General features: G+C 43.2%; 1 protein-coding gene across 9 annotated transcripts in view; it reads left to right on the top strand.

Annotated features, from left to right (window-relative positions):
• The window catches only part of CELF4 (CUGBP Elav-like family member 4), a 694,539-nt gene that overhangs the window by 573,998 nt on the left and 100,917 nt on the right, over positions 1-19,624 (top strand). For 6 of the 9 annotated variants that reach the window (XM_088054585.1, XM_014259124.2, XM_088054583.1 and 3 more), the window contains exon 4: positions 17,460-17,588. In XM_088054585.1, the coding sequence (XP_087910711.1) occupies positions 17,460-17,588 (129 nt within the window). The remainder of the gene's footprint in view (positions 1-17,459; positions 17,589-19,624) is intronic. The other 3 variants (XM_088054586.1, XM_088054584.1, XM_088054582.1) reach the window with 1 other exon arrangement.

Raw genomic sequence — 19,624 nt, 5'->3', positions numbered from 1 at the left:
TCCTTTATTTGCTGGTCTCTCCAGCTCTCACAATCTCAGTGGGAGTAGCTTGCAAGCGGGTATTTAATCCCAAGGTCCCACAGACATAACAGTGGCAAAAATATAATAAAGAAGAACAGGGTCCTTCTTAGGATAGTTGAGTCACTGTATTTGCAAAGATATCATCTACACCCGCTTAGCAAACACAACCTGCCAGTGAACCAGCCATTAAAAATAAGCTGCAATAACCAAAAGTGAAGAACAGAAATAACTGAGGTCTATGCCCAACTTTTATTGCAATATCTGGAGAAAGGAAAATACAGTATTCCTTAAATACTATTGTTAGAGGACAGTGCTGCAGCAGAGGTGAAGTCCTGCTGTTCAGGCTGGGGGAAGGAACAAGAGGCAAGGGAAAGAGGGAGAGGGGCTATGTGTCTTTGAGATCCTATCTTCCCCATGGCAAAACTGACTGATTGAGTTTTCCTTATCAGTATAAGTTATCTTGAGCTGCAAAGGTTCTCTAGAATTGGAACTTCCTTGTAGTTCTTGCTGAGCACAGTGTTCAAGAGGGTGGACATTAAATGGATTAAGAAGTGGGTAATGGACAAATCTCAAAATGCAGTTGTCAACGAGAAACCATGATAGAGTGAGGATATTTGCAGCAGGGCTCTACACGGATCAGTAGCCAGCTCTGACGCTAGTCAGCATTGTCATGAATGATGTGGAATTAAATATCCTGGCTGATAAAATCTGTGGATAACACAAAATGGAAAATTGTAAGGACAGAACCCTGATACAGAGTCATCTAAGTCACTTAGGTCACTCTGAATGAGCTTTGGCTGGCTAAGACATTATGTGTGTGTTTCTGCAGAACCAAATCTAAGTTGACTCAGGGAGGAATAGGGCTGCAATACAGGCCTATAAATGAGGGGCTGTATTTCATAAGACAGCAACCTAGAAAAGTACCTAGGTAATGACCTAGAAAAGCTGAGGAAGACGACATCATCTCCCAGAGTGGTGGTGGGCAAAACCATCTAGTGGGCCTCTTGCTATATAAACAAAGAACTTGAAGGACAAAGATGATTTTTTTAGTAGATGACATTGGTGGAGAGAATACTCCAGGAAACTGATCCACACATTCATCTTTTAAAAACTGTAATAGTTTTTAAAAAAAGCTGTATAAATGAAACACATGCCTCTAAGTGCCAGGTTTGAAAAGTTGTGCTCATCCTTGCCTAGGAGAGCTCCAAGAGACTTGGATCTTTATGAAAGTATCTTTTCTGGGAAAATAGCCTATATACGAAAGAGCACTTTAATCACCTGGAGGGAGACTGCACTTTTCTCCAAAACTTTTCTAATTTGAACACGATGCCAAACACATTAAAGCGAGAAGTCAGAGGCAGGATCGTGTCACAAGAGGATGCACATCAAAGCAGGCTCTGATGCTGTCAGTTGCTCTGCCTGTTGTCCTCCTAGCAAAGAGTTGGCCCCTCACCAGGACACGCATTTTAGCCAAAACACAGCCTATGGGGATGGTTGTGGGGCAGCAGAAGGATGGCTTCAGCACAGTCCTTCAGCCCCCTGGGGCAGCTCCGTGGGCATCTCTGGCACGGAGCTGGGGACACCAGACCCCTACAAATCCCTTTCCAACGTCAGGTGTGTGAGCCTCTGGGATTAAGGGGGTTTGGGGAGAAAGGAGGATCTTGCCACTAGTATATTTTCCCCTGTGCACTCTTTGGTTCCTGACTGATGCTGCAGATCACTGAAGAGGGTCTTTAGCACGGGGAGCGTGCCGAGCCCGGGCTCTGGCTTTCTGTGTCAGTGTTATCGCTTGCTGACACATTTCGGAAGAGGAAGCGAGTCTGTGCCACGCACACAGAGAACAAAGCCCTCGCCAAGCCGAGTGAGAGTTACAACTTGTCAGCACGTCTCTCAGCCTGCCGAGGGCCAAACATGAAACACAAAAAAGGCCTGAAATGAGGGAAAAAGGGAAAATAATAGCACAGTGAGCTCTCAAGCTCAGAAAAGGCTTGCTATAAAACAGCACCTTCGCTCTCTGCCTCTCTCTGTTTCCCTGAGTCCTGGCTACTGATGAAGGGAAGAGATGACTCCCCTTAGCACAGTTACAGTACTGTTGCAGTAATAGGGACCAGAGCCAGGTTCAGATCTGGCTTGCACAGCCCTGCTTTCTCCACACACCCCAAAAAGCATTGTTAGCCAAAAAGCATTATTAGTAATGATGAAATCTGAGGTGGAAAGTGCCTGTGGAGGGTCATTTTTTGCTATATGGACAGTAAAGCTCTAGAAGTTAGAAACACCTTTCTGAGACTTGGACTTTACCCTGAATTAGTCAATTAATTTGTCCTGTTACTAACATTGAGCAGGAATGGGATAACTGCTTTTTTATATTTGCTGATCTTGCCTTAGCTGTGTTGGTGGGACAAATAATTCTATCATTGTACAATGCATGCCTGTAATGTTGATTTATACCTAGTAAGATCTTGTTTTAGGAAGCTTTCTAGATTTATACTTAATAATTGTTTGGTCCAGGTGAATAATTTTCTATTTCAAACACTTTTGACATGGATAATATGCCATGGCAAGAGAAAGAAAATAGTACAGGCACCACTGTGCAGGCTGAGATGAAAGACTAACTTCACAGCACTTCTGTGAAAAAACAAAGATGCTTCTGTACAAACTGACTGAAGACCGGGGACAAACTTCATATGGACTCCTTCCTATACAGCCAATTGTTTGCTGATACAGTTGGTAGTATATGCATCCTTCAGGCTCTCTGGTCTAATTAAAATTAAATGAAGCAGAGCACTGTCAATAGAAAATTACTTGAAAAATATTTGTCTTGCTGCCATCATGGCACTGTGCTGCATCTCCTTCTGATGCCCATACTGGTAAGGGTTTGAGTTCCCCGCTGCTGTTAAGAAAAATACCATACAGTTCAATTCCCTTGCCACAGGCAGGGACCCCCTTCTGCCAGACAAGGTTGTTCAAAGACCAATCCCAGCTGGCCTTGAACACATGACTCTTCTGAGTAGACAAAGAGATGTCCCTTCTTTTGCAGGTCCATAGAAGTCCTTTGTCCCCAGCTCTTCTCTTTTGCTCTCCTCCATGAGTTCTGTAGCACAGGGTCTAAAGTATGAGCTCAAGAGTGGCACAAGTAAGATCAAGGTGTGGTTTAAAGCCAGGATTTTATCTAACTCTCGATGAACAAGACAACAAATTCATTAATCCTGAAGGAAAACATAAGGACAATAATAGTCCTTCGGGTGGTTCAAGACCATCCAGATACGCAACTTTTACAGAAGCACAGCCCTCATTCAGTCAGTAAGAGTTACTAGGTCATGTTGAGCTGAGCTGAGAAGTATTTTAAAAGACTGATGGGAAGGAGAAACTCTTCAAGGAGACAAAAAAGGCAGGATTTGGCCCTGAGCACTCCCATCTTCTTGCATGCAAGAGAAGATGATGGAGAAAATACTTCCAGGTGCAAGCCACTAATGTCATAGGCATCCACTACAACCAACACTTGTTTGCTGTGATTTCAGACCATAGCAGCCAAGATTAGAATTGTGGGACTGTCCCCACAGGCTCACCAGGGAAGGGCTGACTAAACTGTGTGAATGGCGAGGTGCTGAGCCTTTTCCTGACCAAGCCTTAGACGCACAGGTCCACAGCACTGCCAGTAGCACCAGTGCCTGCATTAAGCTGCCTCTGCAGTGGGAGGCTGTTTATGAACTAATTCTTTACTGCTGGCATAGCACCCGGCTCATTTTCACCTTTCTTAAAGGTTAACCTCATTTCCTTCTATTAGTTGGTTTTAGCGAATGCCATTCGGCGCAGCAGTTAAAGAGCTCTGTCAGCGGATGGAAATGACAGTGGCATTTAAAGCCAGTCAGAGTTGAGAGCTGGGGGGGTGGGAAGGTGCGTGGAAGAAATAATCTTCAATAAAATGTTTGTAGGGAGATGGTAAATGACATTGAGGAAAGCAGCCTTGCTTTCCCCAAAAGGAGAAATCTTTGGCTCAACATGCTCAGTGGGATGGGTTTCCCCTGTCTTTGAAACCAGCCCAAATGGAGGAAGAAAAAGTGACTGGAGGACTCCAGACAGGGCTCTGGACATCCCACCTCTATGGAAGTGGGTCAACTTCTTGCTGGGTCCAGCTGTGGGTCAACTTCTTGCTGGGTCCAGCTGTCCTTGCTTAGTGACAAGTGTGTATTGAGTATCACTGTCACCAGAGGAAAGTCCTTCTGTGAATGTGTTGATTACAAATTCTATTGCAAGCCCTGCCTGGCATTTCAGGCCATCCTGTCTGGTTCCAATTTTACTGCATTCCTTCACTTCTCTGCAGTGCTCTTTTAAAACCTGCAGGACAGTCTTCTGCCCAGAGGAAGGATGAGTTTTTCCCATGCAGGAGATTTTGCAGGGCGTTTGTTTTCTTTTCCTTGCTGCAACAGAACGGTGAAAGGAGTAAGGAAACAGGCTGAATCAAGGAAATACACGCAGACTACCAAACCCTGGCCCAGAAAAGGTGTGATGGGCATAGTCCAGGCTCTTACTGTCCTTCTGCTCTGTCCTCACCGGATCTCTCCTGGAATTGCTCTGTATCAGGGAGAATCTGCAGTAGAAGGGCAAAGACATCTGAGCAATGTTTCAGCAAATCAAGAGTGTGATCCAAAGCCTGCAAGGCTCCATGGCACTCTTTTTCATTAACTTCAATAAGCTTCAGCTCTAACCCTGAATCCCCAATGTTTATTTCAAGCACTGGTGCAACATCACTGGAATATAATGTTCCTCCTCAGACACACCTTAGGGTAACAGTCTAAATGAGTATGTGAATAAGTCAAGCCAGATCCTGCTGGGTGGCATCCTGAAGCAGACCCATTCATTTCCTGGGTCATTTGTCGAGCTGGCCAAAGTATTTCAAAGGAACAGGTGTCTAGCCCAACACGTAGTTTTGTAACAGGCAAAGCATTACCCTGGAACAGATTCATATCAATGAGATTTTTGCCAGGGGACATCTTTTTTTCTTAAAATTAATACATTGAGTTCTCTATTCAGGAGGTACAAATCTACCATTTTAACGGTATCTTTTTGATTTAATTTTGTTTCAAGTCTGTATTGTATTAAACCACTAGCTTCTGTTCTGAGTTAGACCAAAGGTTTGTCTAGTCCAGCATCCTCTGTTCCAACAGCGCCCATTAGAAACAGCAGGAACAAGGCTTTTATGAAGAGTGATCCTCCCCCTAATACCCTCTGGCTTCCAGAAGACAGAGGTTTAGTGACTAAGATAGATTTTTGCATCTGGATATTCATGTTTTATAGCACTGAGTGGACAAAACCACCACTAATCTGTCTCATTCGCCTTGGAGCTAATTTATGACTTTTGTGTTCAGCAATATCCCATGACAGAAATGTCTTTTATTTATTCATATAGTGTGCAAAAATATACTTTCTTTTGTCTGGCTGAAAACCACAGCCATTTTGTTTTATATATTTTATGTTTTGAGGTTATTAAGACAAAGGCTTTTTATTCCTCTGAGACAATACCCTGTAACATTTCACAACTGAAGAATTTCTGTTTCACAAGAACTTTGGCCTCTCCAATTCAAAGTGGAAGTACATTTTTTGAGACATCAGTATTTCTTATAGAAAAAAAATTCAATTTTTCATCCACTTTCAGTCATTTCATTATATCAGTGTAATTGAGGGTGACAGTGGCAAAAATAACAATAACAAAAAAAAAACCCAACAAAAAACAACCAAACAAAAAACTACCAACAATAACAAAAAACCTACTTAGGCACCCTGGGAAGAACTGGCAAGAATGTATTAAAGTTTCATAATAGCAGATTCATCCTTCCAGCTGGGCTAGGAGAGTCACAAGGAGAGGTTGGGAGGATCAGACACCCCAGACTAACCACAACACGTCATGTGCCTTCATCTTATTGTTCAGCTGCCCAAATGCAGCTGTGTTCTCTATAGAAGCAGAGTCCAATTCTCACCTTCATTTTTATCAATAAAATCTTCCAAATGGGACTTCCACCTAGATAGAATGGAACTTGTTTAACAAAATTTATGCTGTTTTTTTTAGGTGACCTGCCTTGTGGGGAAAAAGTCACTGTTGCAGTCAATGGGATGTCTGAAGGATTAACTGGGTGGATTAACTGTGGTTCAGGTCTTGTACTATTCACCTGCAACTGGCCACATGCACTGCATGCCCAGCTCCACTGCTCACATCCATAAGCAAATCCCTACAGGATTTCAGCTCTTCCTCCATAAAGCAGGGTGAAATTATTTTTTCCCCCCAATCTTCTTATTTTTCTGCTTACAGTTACAGGCAAGACTATCCTTTTACATGCTCATAAACATAGCCTGGCAGACTCTACTTTTGATTTTAACTAAGGATTCCAGGTACAGCATCAAACAAATAATGCACAAAACTTCTGTGTGAAATATAGCTCCATAACTGAAGTGAACATTAGGCTAAGAGCTGTATGAAGTAGGAAAGGTGTTATTGAGACCTCTGAGATGTGCTGCTTGGATTCCTTTATTATTATTGTTTTCTTTTGCCTTTTCTTCATTTTCTTTGTTTGTAGATGAGGGGATGGAGAGGAAAAAAAGCCAGCAAGTTTATAAAAGCAATAGAGAAGGGAGTTAAGGCATTTTGTGGAGATCTTTAATGACATTCTGTATAATTTGAAAGTGGGGAGAAAAAGGGGGGAGAGAAAAAGGGAATTAGCAAAAAAACTGGCAAAAGAAAAGTGGAATGTGGAGGGAAGTGTGTGGATGAATTTTAATGCAATCAGAAAGCTGTAATAATGGTAATAAAGGAATATATTCAGACGTCAAGAGAGGGAGAAGGGAACAGGACCCGCGACACCAGAATTTAAATTAGACATAGGCGTATAATTCTCTTTTCTTCCCCACCCCCCCCCCCTTTCTTCAAATGAAGAAAATGGAATTTTTAAGCACAGCAAAGGAGGGATTAACAATTGGCAGGTTTTCAGCCCTTTGTCTTTTGGCGAATCCCATTTAATCACCGTCTTTAATATTAAGGAGGCTGTGGCCATGCAGGGCTGTCTCAGACTTGGGGGAAAAGGGATGATATACAGAGGAAAAGAGAGATAACACTTAGGTTCAGGCAATTGTGAGAAAGTGTTTCAATTACCTCCACTGAAGTCTTTAAAAACTGAAGTTTAATTTGATCTGAAATGTCGTCCCAGCTCCTGCAAGAGAAAATATGTCCTTCCCACCCCCCTTGCTGTCCATGCCTATGCTGTTTCAATAGTCCTCGTTGCTCAAGGCTGGAGTGCTACCACAGATTAATGTCCTGGCCTTCTAGGCTTCTGAAAAGGGTTTCAAATCTTCGACAGGTCACCAGTGAGATGAGTTTAGGAACTGAAACTTATTTTCCTGACATACCAGTCTTGACACCACTGACCCTGCGGAGTTTGTCAAGAAGCTTCTAAGCTTTGCTCTGAATGAGTGTGAAAACCAAATGGCCCTTCGGGCTCAGCCTCAACCTTGTGTGGCCAGAGTGAAAAGGGGATGTTACACATAGGAATTAAGATCTGTTAAATTCCCCAGAACCAAAGGCAGTAGGAGTTGTAGTCAAATCCGAGCTGCCTCTGAAAGATGAGCGTGAAAGCATAAATCAGTGTTCATTTGAAGTGTCATTTGATAATACAAGACAGTCTTCTTCTTCATCTCCTTCTTCTGGAAATCCATCAAACTGGGCCAAGATAATATTTGTGGATTCACAGGAAGAAGGAGCCTAAACAGTCAAGCAAATTCCTGTGCAGTTTAGTCATAGCACAGCTGGACACATCCACTCTTCCATGCTGGGTGTCCTAAGAACGTTTCCAGGGTTGTTCCCAGGAAATGGGAACTGTAAGAACAGGCTGCTAATAGCTAAGGAAAGAGGTCTGATTTTTACCCTTTTTCATGATTGAAAGGTTGATTCAGATTCAAATATTCTTCCTGTTGTGGCAGGATTGTGAAAAGAAAGTGTGTGTTTAGGCTATAGGTTGGGTTTAGAAAGACCAGATTTTGACTCCCAAGTCTTCTCCTAAAAAGCATTGCCTCAGGAACAATTCTCAAAAATATTTCACTTGTGTGTTTCAGATAACAAATAAGAAAAATTATGAGCTGTGAGGCACAGTTCAGATGCAGAGGTTTTATGCTTTGCCTGGCACAAGGTTTTAGACTTTTCTCACCATCAGATTTCCTAAGCAAGGACTACAAATAAAATGTATCTTTTCAAGTTGTTTTCCCATCTCAATATCAAACACCATAAAACCTGTCATTTAAGACCTGCCCATGGAATAGCATCTCTTGGCAATGGACAGTTGTGATGGTGCCTTTCAGCAGGTCAGAACTACAGATATTTGTCTTGGGGTTATAATATTCTCAGCTGTACAAGAATCTGCTATTAGAATCATTTAGGCTATGTCTTTATGGCAGGGCCTGCTTGGCCCAAAGTTTTGTCCATTCCCTTTGTGCACAGAGGAAGTCTGAGTGTGTTTTCATCTGAACTGGCCAGATGAGGCTCTCAGTTTCCAGTTGGGTTTCACTTCAGTGCTGCTGCACGGTGGGTGTTGCTACAGCAGCAGAGACCAGCCAAACCCAAACCACACCCACCCTCCTGCTCTGAACAGTCTTCTCCATCTCCTTCCATTTTTCATCATGGCTCTGCACTTTCTTCATCCTGCTCATATATTTGCTCTCCCGGACAATACCTAGATGTGGTTTACAGCTGCTGCACATCAAGGACCTCTTCCAGTTCCCTGTATAGCAGGTCTTTTCTCAGGAAATTAGGACTGTAATATAGACTAGGACATTGAAAGAACAGAATAAGACCAGTCATGTTTAATTAAAAAACATAATCTTAGATATTGGGGTCAACATCTGGCAACAAGTTAATTTTCTTTACAGCTCCTCACAGAGCCAACAGCAGCCAACATCTGTGTTCTCTTGGACACAAGCACCTTGATCACTGTGACACTGTCTTTAGGAGTCACACTACTGCAGGACATGAAAATTCTGTAAGATAACTCCAAGATTCAGAGTCACTGTAATTTACTAAAGTAGGCTTTTATTGAGAACTAAACCCTGCCTTGACTCACCTCACACCCTTGCATGAAAAGGAACTGGGAAATCTTCAGCCACTTAAATTGGGTAAAAACCATTGTAGAGTTCAGCCACAGATCTTACTCCCAACCTGCCAGGTAGATTTCATTATTTCTGCCAGGGCTACCTGTGCTCCTGAAGTATGGCCAATCTCACTAATGCCCAGTTTTTCCAGTTGCAAACACCAATTATTCTTTTTAGGTGGGGAAACTGAGGCCACCTTTTTCACTGGGTAATTTATGTAGCCCATATTTCCACTGAGTTCACAGTCCCTGGCAGAGATATAAGTATTTAATATCAGTAACTGCACAGTGATCCATCTCTCTGGTACCAGGAATAACAAATCAGTCTAAGAGAAAAGTGGTTCTGCTTTCCCTAGTTTCCAAAGCAGGGCTTAACATGGGACTCAGGAGTCCCAAAAACCAGTCTGAAATGTTCAGAAAAGAGTGTCAGCCAAGCTCTTGAATATCCTCATGAGTCCACTCTTCCAAAACTGGATCAGGAATGTTCCTAAAGCAAGATCTAGGTTCTATCTATTGAAAATAGTTTGTGGCATGCTCAAAATAAGCAGAAGGAGGAAGTTCCTAATTCAGTGTGTGCTTAAGCTACAGAATGTCTCGCTGCAGGATGTGCTGGATGCTCACAAGCACACATGAGTTCAAAAGTCCATTGAACAATTACATCAAAGAAAGACACTTCAGAAACCACTACAAATGAAAAAAAACCAAACAAACAAAAAGGAAAAAACAACACTGCAGACTCCAGAATTCCCTGAATTGCAGAGCACTAAATTCTAGGTGAATATTTAGGGGGATCAACACAATTCCCCATTCTTTTACTCTTCCCTAGACATCCACAACTGGCTGTTGCCAGAGACAGCAAACAGAGTCAGACAGACCTTCCATCCCTTGTTCAGCTGTTCTTTCACTCTGTTTACAGGATCCATGCCCAAGTCAAGGCTCAGAGTGCAGCCAAGCAATTAAATAAGAGAAATCCTTCAAACTAAGTTTTTGACATGCAACAGTGGAGAGTAATGCACCTGTGGGATGAAGCTTCCTTCTTTGCATGGGAGAATTATGCTCCCACACCTGGGTTTACATTCGTTTGCGCTTGTCCCCATCACACAGCTGTTCAGATTAGCTGTTATTCTCTCTAGCCCGGGTGTCTCAAAGCCTCTGTCTCCAGCAGTTGGAGACCAGCAGCTGTGCAATCATCTCTGCTAACGTATGTGTTATAAGGGATCTGCTAAGTAAAACCAAACCAGGGAGGGAGGAGGGGGAGAGATCAGTGCAAAGAAATCAGTCCTGATAAGATGTGATTAGGGATGCCCCACAACACCCAGCTGCAAGGAAAAGGTGAACTCAGCAAACATTTTAAGGCCTGCAGCAGAATTAGCCCCTTGAGGGTATTGTTTGACATGGGGAGGAACAGGGAAAAGGGGCCAAATAGGACCTGCAGGTGGAAGGAGGGTTTGTTTGCTATTGTTTGGAGTTAGGTAGCACTACGTTTCTGTTGTTTAGGCTTTTGAATCTTGTTGGATTTTTCCCCCATCGCAATTTTTGAAACACCTCTATTTAAAAGGTTCATGTATTTTCCAGCAAGGTACCACGGAGAAGATAATTAGCTAATTTACAATTAGCTACAACAGAATTCATAATCACTTCCCCTGTGGAAAGGGTGGTAATCATCATCACGTAGCTGTAGGACTGCTGTGAAAATGGCAATAGGAGTGTGAAACCCAGGCCCTGGGAAATGCCCTGCTTTTAGCCTATTGATCACCTGATTAGCACAGGTTAAGGGGAGTGGTGGAGCACTCTGGCTCAAGAGAATGACAGGTTTGAGCTTGCAGATTTGAGTTCAGAGCTCAAACTTCCATAACATTCAAGGTATCTGCAGCTTACCCATCTTCTCTCAAGCTCTTTCTTTCTTTGACCTGTGGAGGATTCCTTGGTCATGACTGCCTGAAAGAAACCCAGGTTTATAGCTCTTTTTTACCACTGTGACTTTGGCATATGCCTGATCCCACTGCTTGGAGTTGGGAGTTCTGCTGCATGAAGGGCTGGGCATAAGTCAGCAATTGGCTCTTGCAACCCAGAAACCAGCCCTGTCCTGTACTGCATCAAAAGAAAGTTGAGACAGGTGGTTCTTCCGCTCTGTTCTGTTCTTGTGATGTTGTTTTTGTGTTTTTGCAACTGCTTCATCCAGTTCTGGGGCCCCTGCCATTAGAAGGGTGTGGACCTGTTGTAGAGTGTCCAGAGGAGGCCACAGAGATAATCAGGGGGCTGGAGCACCTCTGCTATGAAGACAGGCTGAGAGAATTGACGTTGTTCAGCCTGGACAAGAGAAGGCTTCTGGCAGACCTTATTGGGTCTTTAAATACTTTAGGATACTTATGAGAGTGGGGACAGATTTCTGAATATAGCCAGTACCAATAGGATAAGGGCTCCTGCTTTTCAAACAAAAGAGAGCAGATCCACTCTAGAAACAAGGAATATTTTTTTTTACCAAGTTGCTGAAACCCTAACATAGGCTGCCCAGAGGGGTTACAGGTTTCTCATTCCTGGAAACTTGCAAGATCCTGTTGGACAAGGACAAGAAACCTGCTCTAGTTGATGATGTCCCTGCTCACTGCCAGGGACTTGGACCAAATGACCTTTAAAGGTCCCTCCCAACCCAAACCATTCTGATTCTGTGCATGTGGTGAGCACCCTCAATGCTATTTCCTCCTCCTTCTCTGCCAAGGATGAATTAGGGGAGTGAGCAAAGAAGATCAACTCTGCTTCCTGCATTCTCTCTGGTAAATGTGCCACTTGGTCCTATGCGCTGTCTTTTCTTCTCACCCACACCTGCTTAGAGAACTTCTCTAGGCTGCTTGTTTGTTGTGTCGTGGTGCCAAGGAGAAAAGCTTAAAGACACTCCCAGTGCCAGGACCAAGGAACTGCAGCTGCTCCCCCTCTGTGTGTGCAAGCAGGCTTGGGAAGGAGGGGAATAGCAGCAGGAGCAAATAATTATTAGCTATATAAATTAGCCTGGGACACAGAGATGGTAAATCTGTCCCTCTTTATTTCCAAGGCCTCGGAAGCCACGTTCTAGATGGTAAAGCCAGTTTGTGCTTTCCTGATACAGGGATTCAACCTCTTTGTTTTGCATGAGGAATACCAGAACACAAGTGTATTTATATACTCTTATCTAAATGTACCCCCACGCTCACACATACATTAGCAAGAGCTATCTGGATAAACACAATCCTGTGTCATGTCTCCCTGCAAGTGACCCTAATTTTCCCCCAGTCCCTCCACAATTGCTGTGATTCTTGTTCTTGTCCTCTTGCTCCACAGAGGGTCAAACATCCTGCATCTCATTGTCCCTTCTGTCTCTTTAATTAGTGCCCGTCCTCCCCCTTCTCCCCCTCGCTCCAGTGTCCCCCCTTCCCATCTCCTCTCAGCACTTGGTTTGCAGTGCTCTATTATTTCACCTTTCACGTGTGCTGCCTCCTTCGCCCAGGCCCATCTGACACCTCTGCCTTACACTCATCATGGAAACATAATATTTAAATACAAATGGAACAGAGAATAATTTAACCCCTGTTTGCACTGGGGAAGATGCCAAGGCTGCATATAAACACTGCAGGGAAGTCTGTAGATGTATATTTATCTGACAGGTTGTGTTTCTTCACCACAGTGCCTTGCAGCCAGCTTTTCCTGGCAGGCACAAAGCCTCCATTCCTGGCAGAGTGGACAAGAAAAGGGAAGCCTGGTTCCACAGGGGTGCTGGAAATGTCACCAAAGAAACATCTCTGGGAACTCTGATTTGCCATTGCAGTGGTCTTTCTCCCCCTTCCTGGTCTCCTGTGATGATCTTGGGGTGCTACCTTCTGTCACTGTCGTGATTTGTTCATGGCAAACTGGGGCAGACCTGAGAGGAACTTAATTCTGTATTATCAGAACTCACCAGCAAAAACCTCCTAGCCTCTCCTGGGTGCCACCACACACAAAAATATCCATGGGTGTATGGTTGGATATTTCCATGGCAAAGCAGGCATGATGGACTCAGATGTAGAAAAATACTGATGACGGGGTGCACAATGAGGGAAGACAAAAACATGAGAAGGAGGCTCACATGGACATCATAATCATTTGCAATATTTCAGGGCAGTGTCACTGCTCGTAGTGGTGATGGTTTTAGGGCTGTCACTGCAGCAAGGTTAGTGAGGAGTCCTCAGATGAGATAGAAACTGAAATTGTGACTTGGGAGAATGTAATAGAAATTTGGACAGGTTGTTCTTCACAAAAGCAAAGGGAAGATGCTCAGATATGAATCAATACTTGATGCATAGCCATGTGTGGACTTGAGGAGACATGGAATAGGCTTCTTTCATCACACCTGTTCTTAGATATGCTGAGTAAGCTCACTGTCTTCATTCCCCTCACAGGGAGGAGAGGGAGGATGTTCTTACTGAGTGCCCAAATCCACTGTGTGGTACTGTGAGGTACAACTGCCTCTCTGTGGCCACAGGTCAGTTTAGGTTGTAGCACAAGGTCATGTCCACAGCTCATGTTGGGGACATTCCAGATCATGGGCTCATGCCTGGCCTCTTTTCATCCTTCTCTTCTGCCCTGGACAATGATATTTCTGTTCTCCTTGACTGTGTGTTCACTTTGGTCTGGGACCCAGGTCTCAGGAAGCCTGGTCTGAAGGTTTTTTGCCCCACAGTCCCACAGTGGGAAATGACATTGAGCATTGAGCCTGGCAATGGAGGAGAGAGGGGACTGAGACTGCCCAGTGCTCTGAAATACAGGTATGGATCCTGAGACACGTGTAGTTGGAACGGTGCTTCACTGAAAAAGGAGGAAACATGGGACTCAGGATGGTGATATGGGTGCAATATTGTTGGTAGAGATGGACCCTACAAGCAGGCAGAGCTTAGGGACAGCATCATCTAAGACTGCTCCAGGCTTGTGTGTACCCTAAAACTCAACTTTTGTAGGATGTAGTGCCCTCAAATCTCACTAGAGGACACTGGAAACATCTGGTGAGGAACACTGGTGGTGTGCACACATTCTCAAGACACACTTTGATGACATCAGCACATCCCCTCTTCATTTTATTCTTGCAAATTCATGAACTTTTTAAGACATATTTACAAATCAGAAGTAGTTGAATTGGTGCATGATATATTGGTTTTTTGGTCTGGAATGTGGAAGAGTAGTGTATCATGATGCCCAGGGTGTAAGAGGCTCATAAAAGACCATCAGAGGATAAAGTCATCAGCCAAGACCTGGAACACATTGAATGACCCCTTCTGCTGGACTCCTCCCTCTCTTTTTCTGCTCAGGATATGTGAAGAGTGTTGTTAAAACAGTGTTGAGTTCTCTGACAGAGCAGGGATGTGAAAGGCAAATGCAGCACTTTGTTATAGAAACTACTGAAAGTAAAAAAAAACTTGTTAAATTGACTCACTTTTTACCAATTTAGTGTGTGATTGTGTAGAGTTCTAAGATGGCAGATATAACAAATGATTCCCCTGACTACACAGGGTGCTGTTTTTCAGCAGGGAGACAGGATGCTGATTTGGAGATGGGGTTGGAGGTGATGTCTAAGCAGTGGCTGTCCATGGGGATCCCCTTCACGCCATCTCCCCTGGACCAGCAGTTCCTGGGAAAGGTGACCCCCCTTCTTTGACAGAGTCTTCCCCTGATGGTCTGGTGACCATCTCATGGGCAGCTCACCAAAGCACCCCATCATCTGCCAGCCAGTGCAGTCCCAGTGTACTGCAAAGATGCAGGGTGGGGGGATGCAAAAAAAAATAATAATTTGAGCAGTTCCTAAAACACCTGGTTTTAGCTTTGCATAAACTAGACCAGACAAGGCAGTTTCAGGCTAGTTCCACACTAGAGAGTTTTGCTGACAGAGGAGGGATGTGATTTTTTTTTTTTTAAATGATACATTTATATTAGCAAAAAGTCTGGTGAAAACAGTTACACAGTTATAGGAGTGTTTTTGCTGATGCAGCTTATTTGAAACAGGGGAAGCTGTATAAAGTATAATATAACACTCTTCTGCTGTGCTGGAAGTATTTAACAGACACAAAGTTTCTAGGCAAAACCTTTTGCCAATTATGTTCCTAGTTCTTTCCAGCTGATCTGCCCCCTTCCTAAATATCTTGCAGGAAGCTAGTCCCATTTGCTAGGTGGATTTTCTTCCAATATCTGGGAAACCTTTGGATTTAGGACTGGACTCGTTTCCTAAGGCTCTGTCTGAATTGAACGATACTCCCCAGAGCACACAGTGAAATTCAGCAGCTGCTTCTCTAAGCCTTGTATCTCACATCTTGGAGTCTCTTTTGCAGAACACTTTGTCCATTGGGAAAACAAGCCCAAATCACCTTCTTGTGAGGCAGGGACAACCTGCATGGTGTTAGGTGGGACTTTGTGCACCACTGCCATCTGAACTTTTTGTTGCCAGCAAAGACCTCAAACACCTCTCTGCATAATCAAGTCCAACAAAAACTAGGAATATTTCTTGCTTTAACATGTCTATCAGAAGGTTATTTCTGTTTTTCTCACCTAGCAGAAGTGTACCTCTATCTCCCTAAACCTATTTTTCCTACCAGCTCAGCAGCCTAGATGAAGGCAACATAATTCTTGCTTTTCTGTGGGCAGTACACTTTTCGTTGTCGTGGGTAACTCGACTACAGGGTTGAAAGCTCCTAATATCCTCATTCAATAGCCACTGCATGAAAAATTATTCATATCCAAGGCTGTAAAGTAATTTGCCAATGTGCAGGTGCATCTTGGAGAGGAGAATTTTGATCAAACACTGGTTGAAGCAGAACAGATTGCCTACACCAGTGATTTTGCAGTGAACAAAAGTGACATGAATTGCCCAATTAGTCAGCCAGAGAGGGGTTATTGCAAACCAGTGTTTTGTTCAGCTTTAGGTTAACCTGTACACTAAAAAAATAAATTAAATGTTTAAAAAATTATTTAGATATTTACATATATTTATTCAAATTAGTTACGTCTGCTCTGTAACGTGCTCTGAAAAAACACACTTGGTTCACATATTTGCATAGTGTTTAATGAATCATAAATAAGACATTTATGAATCATGTGCAAATAGCCTGTTTACATATTACACGATGTAAACTATGTAAATTTCCCTTTTTTCTGGGTGTCACAGTAGTAGTCTTTGAACAGAAACCTGATTGAGAGGCGCCACTCAGCCCCCTCTGAGATCCTTCTGACAACCATTTGGTTTCTTTCACCAATATTTTCTGGAATTGTCTCATGAAGATCCCCAAACTTGGTTTAAATACAATTATAAATCATAGAATCATTTGGGTTGGAAGGGACCCTGAAGATCATCTAGTTCCAATTCCTCCTCTGGGCTCACTCCAGCAGGTCCCTGTCCCTCCTGTGCAGGGACCCCAGCTCTGGATGCTCCAGCTGGGTCTCAGCAGAGCAGAGCAGAGGGGCAGAATCCCCTCCCTCCCCTGCTGCCCACGGGGCTCTGGATGCAGCCCAGGACACGTTTGGCTCTCTGTGAGTGCAGAGTGCTGGGTCACATTGAGCATCCTTGTTCAGAATAAAATTATCCACTAGCAGAAAACATCCTGCTTTGACATGAAATACCACCTGCCCAAGCTATCTCAGATATTAACAATCGTATAAGTTAACTTAATGTTTCAAAAAACAATCTAAGTTTCAAAAACTTTAGGCTTATTTCAAATGGACCTTATAAATATATTAAAAATCTCATCCAAACTTGTAGATACATGTCTCTGAGTGGGCATGAATGACAAATCTCCAGTTTACAGGCTGTGACTTCTGTTATATCTTGATTTAAAAAACTTATGTTAAACATTTTTTTTCCTGCAAATTATTTACTATTGCTAGGACTACTAACTTATGTTATTTTTCATTTGGACTTGGTTCCAATATACAGTATTTATCACATTCCTCTTGGATGGCAGTCTGAGGAATGTTGTCATTTCAGTTACTGCAAACTGACTGCAAAAACTAATCAGAATAAGCTGATTTGGAAGACTTTGGTGCCTAGATTTTAAGAGGCAGATAAAGATTTTATATATAACCAAACCATATTTTGTATGTTGTTTGGTGGTTTGGTTTTTCTAAAATTTGCTGGACTATTTTCAAGTACTTATGTGAAGTCAGAGGCTGTTAAGGTTTTTTGAACCAGCCACCTGAAAGACCAGCAGTTTCTGAGATGTGTCACCTCGGTGAAGTCACCGTTTATGTTGCATGTGATTCTGAGCCATCTTGGCTTTCATATCCCTCCTGAAATATGGTAAGCATCTCTTTACTTTGTTCCAGAAGACAGAAAACTCTTTGTGGGCATGCTCAATAAGCAGCAGTCGGAAGACGATGTGCGCAGGCTATTCGAGGCATTTGGCAACATTGAGGAGTGCACAATCCTTCGGGGACCCGATGGCAACAGCAAAGGTAAGGCATGGCTTGTGTTGAGCTAGACCCTGGCCTTCATGTATATATCATTTTCCAGTGTGACAAAAGTATCACACAGTCCCCAGAACAGCACCTCTTACTTTTGGAGGGGGCATTTTTACTCTGCTGGTCACTCTCTTCTTGTGTGTGGGAGGAAAAAGCTGATGGCGTTGTAAAACACGTCTCCAATGGGCTACGTCTCACCACATGCAAACTGACTCCTCCCTGCCTCTGAACAGGGCCTTGACATTCACTCAAGATGTGCTCTCCCCACCCTGTTGAACAGGATGACTCCTCCTTTGAAAAAAGCCAGTATTGGTAGTTTTACACCTTGACTCCGTCATTACCATTCACCAGCCCCAGGTATTTCCCTTCTTCACCTGGTCTTTGCATGGACTCATACCAGAGAGTGATTGCAGCTGCAAGGGTACAGGCCCCAGTTTAAATATAAAACTCATTACACATTTACTGTTTGAAACATGCAAATACCTCATTGCAAAATTAGGTGCCTTTCCTCCTTCTGCCACTTTTATTTTTTTACCTGGATAGCACAAAAGACCTTCTGCTACAGCCCAGGTGTGAGAATGAGGCTGCTCTCTTGTGCAGGAAGGTAATTTTTTCCCTATAAATCTCCAGAAAAAGTAACTTCAATCTATCTAGGAAACCCTTTCCTCCTGGCAGTATAATGTGTCCTTTAAATATTGATCTGCATATAATATAGCATAAACTGTGTTGGCATGTACAACACCAGAGAAGAGGCCAGTCCTGCCGACACAGTTCTTATCTCACTGGATATTTTGACAAGTGACAGCAGCAACCAGCACATTTTTGCAACAGGGAGGCAAAAAAATCCAAATCACAATGATGTACTGGAGAAAGATATTGTTATTCCATAAAATCACTGGTGGCAAAAAAAAATTAAAAAAATACTTTACACCAGCCTCATAGCTGTTCAATACACATCAGCACAGCTTAGCCTTCCTGATATAAATGGCAGAAAACAAGCCGTGGGCACCTTTTTCTTTCAGTTTTGTGGTTACTTTATTTCTACGACACTCAAAAACAGGGACAGGCCCACAGGGAAGTAGTAGGCTAAGTTGTCCTAGAGAAGCTCCAACCATCATAACAGCAGACAGTTAAGCACATCATTCACTGAGCAAATCAGTAAACTGGGGAAAAGCAAAAAAGGCATGTCTGTCTGTTTCCACCTGGAATGAAAACTAATGACAAAGGAGTTAAAGAGAGTAATAATAAAGACAATAAAGTCTGAGTTCTGTAAGAAACAAATTCCAGAGGAGATCCAACCCACAGACTTGTCTTCATACTTGCTCTATCTTTTTTTTCTTTTCCTTCTAAAACAGTTTCATTATAAGACAGAATCTGAGTGGCAGCTCCATATTGCTAACCAGTTTAATTATTAGTGCTAGCAGGCTGCAGTCTCAGGCTGACGTTTCAGTGAGCTGTTCAGGATCAATACTGAGCCTTGACAGAGTTAATATTACCAGCTTCCATTTGCTGGTGCTATTTACTGAGAATGTGAAGCTCCTAATTTACACACACATAGTTTCGTGCATGCACACATGCACACAGAGTAGTCAATCCAGTGGAAAACTTAAGGCTAGTGCCCTTATCTTAGGAGACAGTCAGGCAAGCCACAACTCCCACAAAGTTATTCCCAGTCTGTAATGTTTTCCATCTGCTAGAAACCAATATGTGACACACATTGCCTGTGAGCTACTTATTTTGGGTAAAACCCATAAGGCTTAAATTCTATGTAAGTTGAGATTTAAGCAGACAGTCTAAATTCCAGATAGCAGCCAGATCCCATGCACTTAAATCCTACCCAGCCCACCAGGTATCCCTGTGGTGAGCCCCTACAACCTTCAGGTAGTTCAGTGCAAGCACTGCTCTCAGAAGCTGGGTTTCAGCTCCCCAGTTTAATCCCATCACAGTCCTGGCATAGCCAAAAAGCTGCCTAAGCCTCTCCTGAAGCTGTGGGTGCTCTCCTGAGCCATGGGGCATGGCCTTCAGGGTCT

The sequence above is a fragment of the Pseudopodoces humilis genome, chromosome 4, assembly GCF_049639895.1.
Source record: "Pseudopodoces humilis isolate 2021_Gansu_Grassland_sample_001 chromosome 4, ASM4963989v1, whole genome shotgun sequence".
NCBI classification, from domain to species: domain Eukaryota; kingdom Metazoa; phylum Chordata; class Aves; order Passeriformes; family Paridae; genus Pseudopodoces; species Pseudopodoces humilis.
The sequence above is the reverse complement of the archived record's forward strand: the minus strand, read 5'-3'. Positions and strand labels throughout refer to the sequence as shown.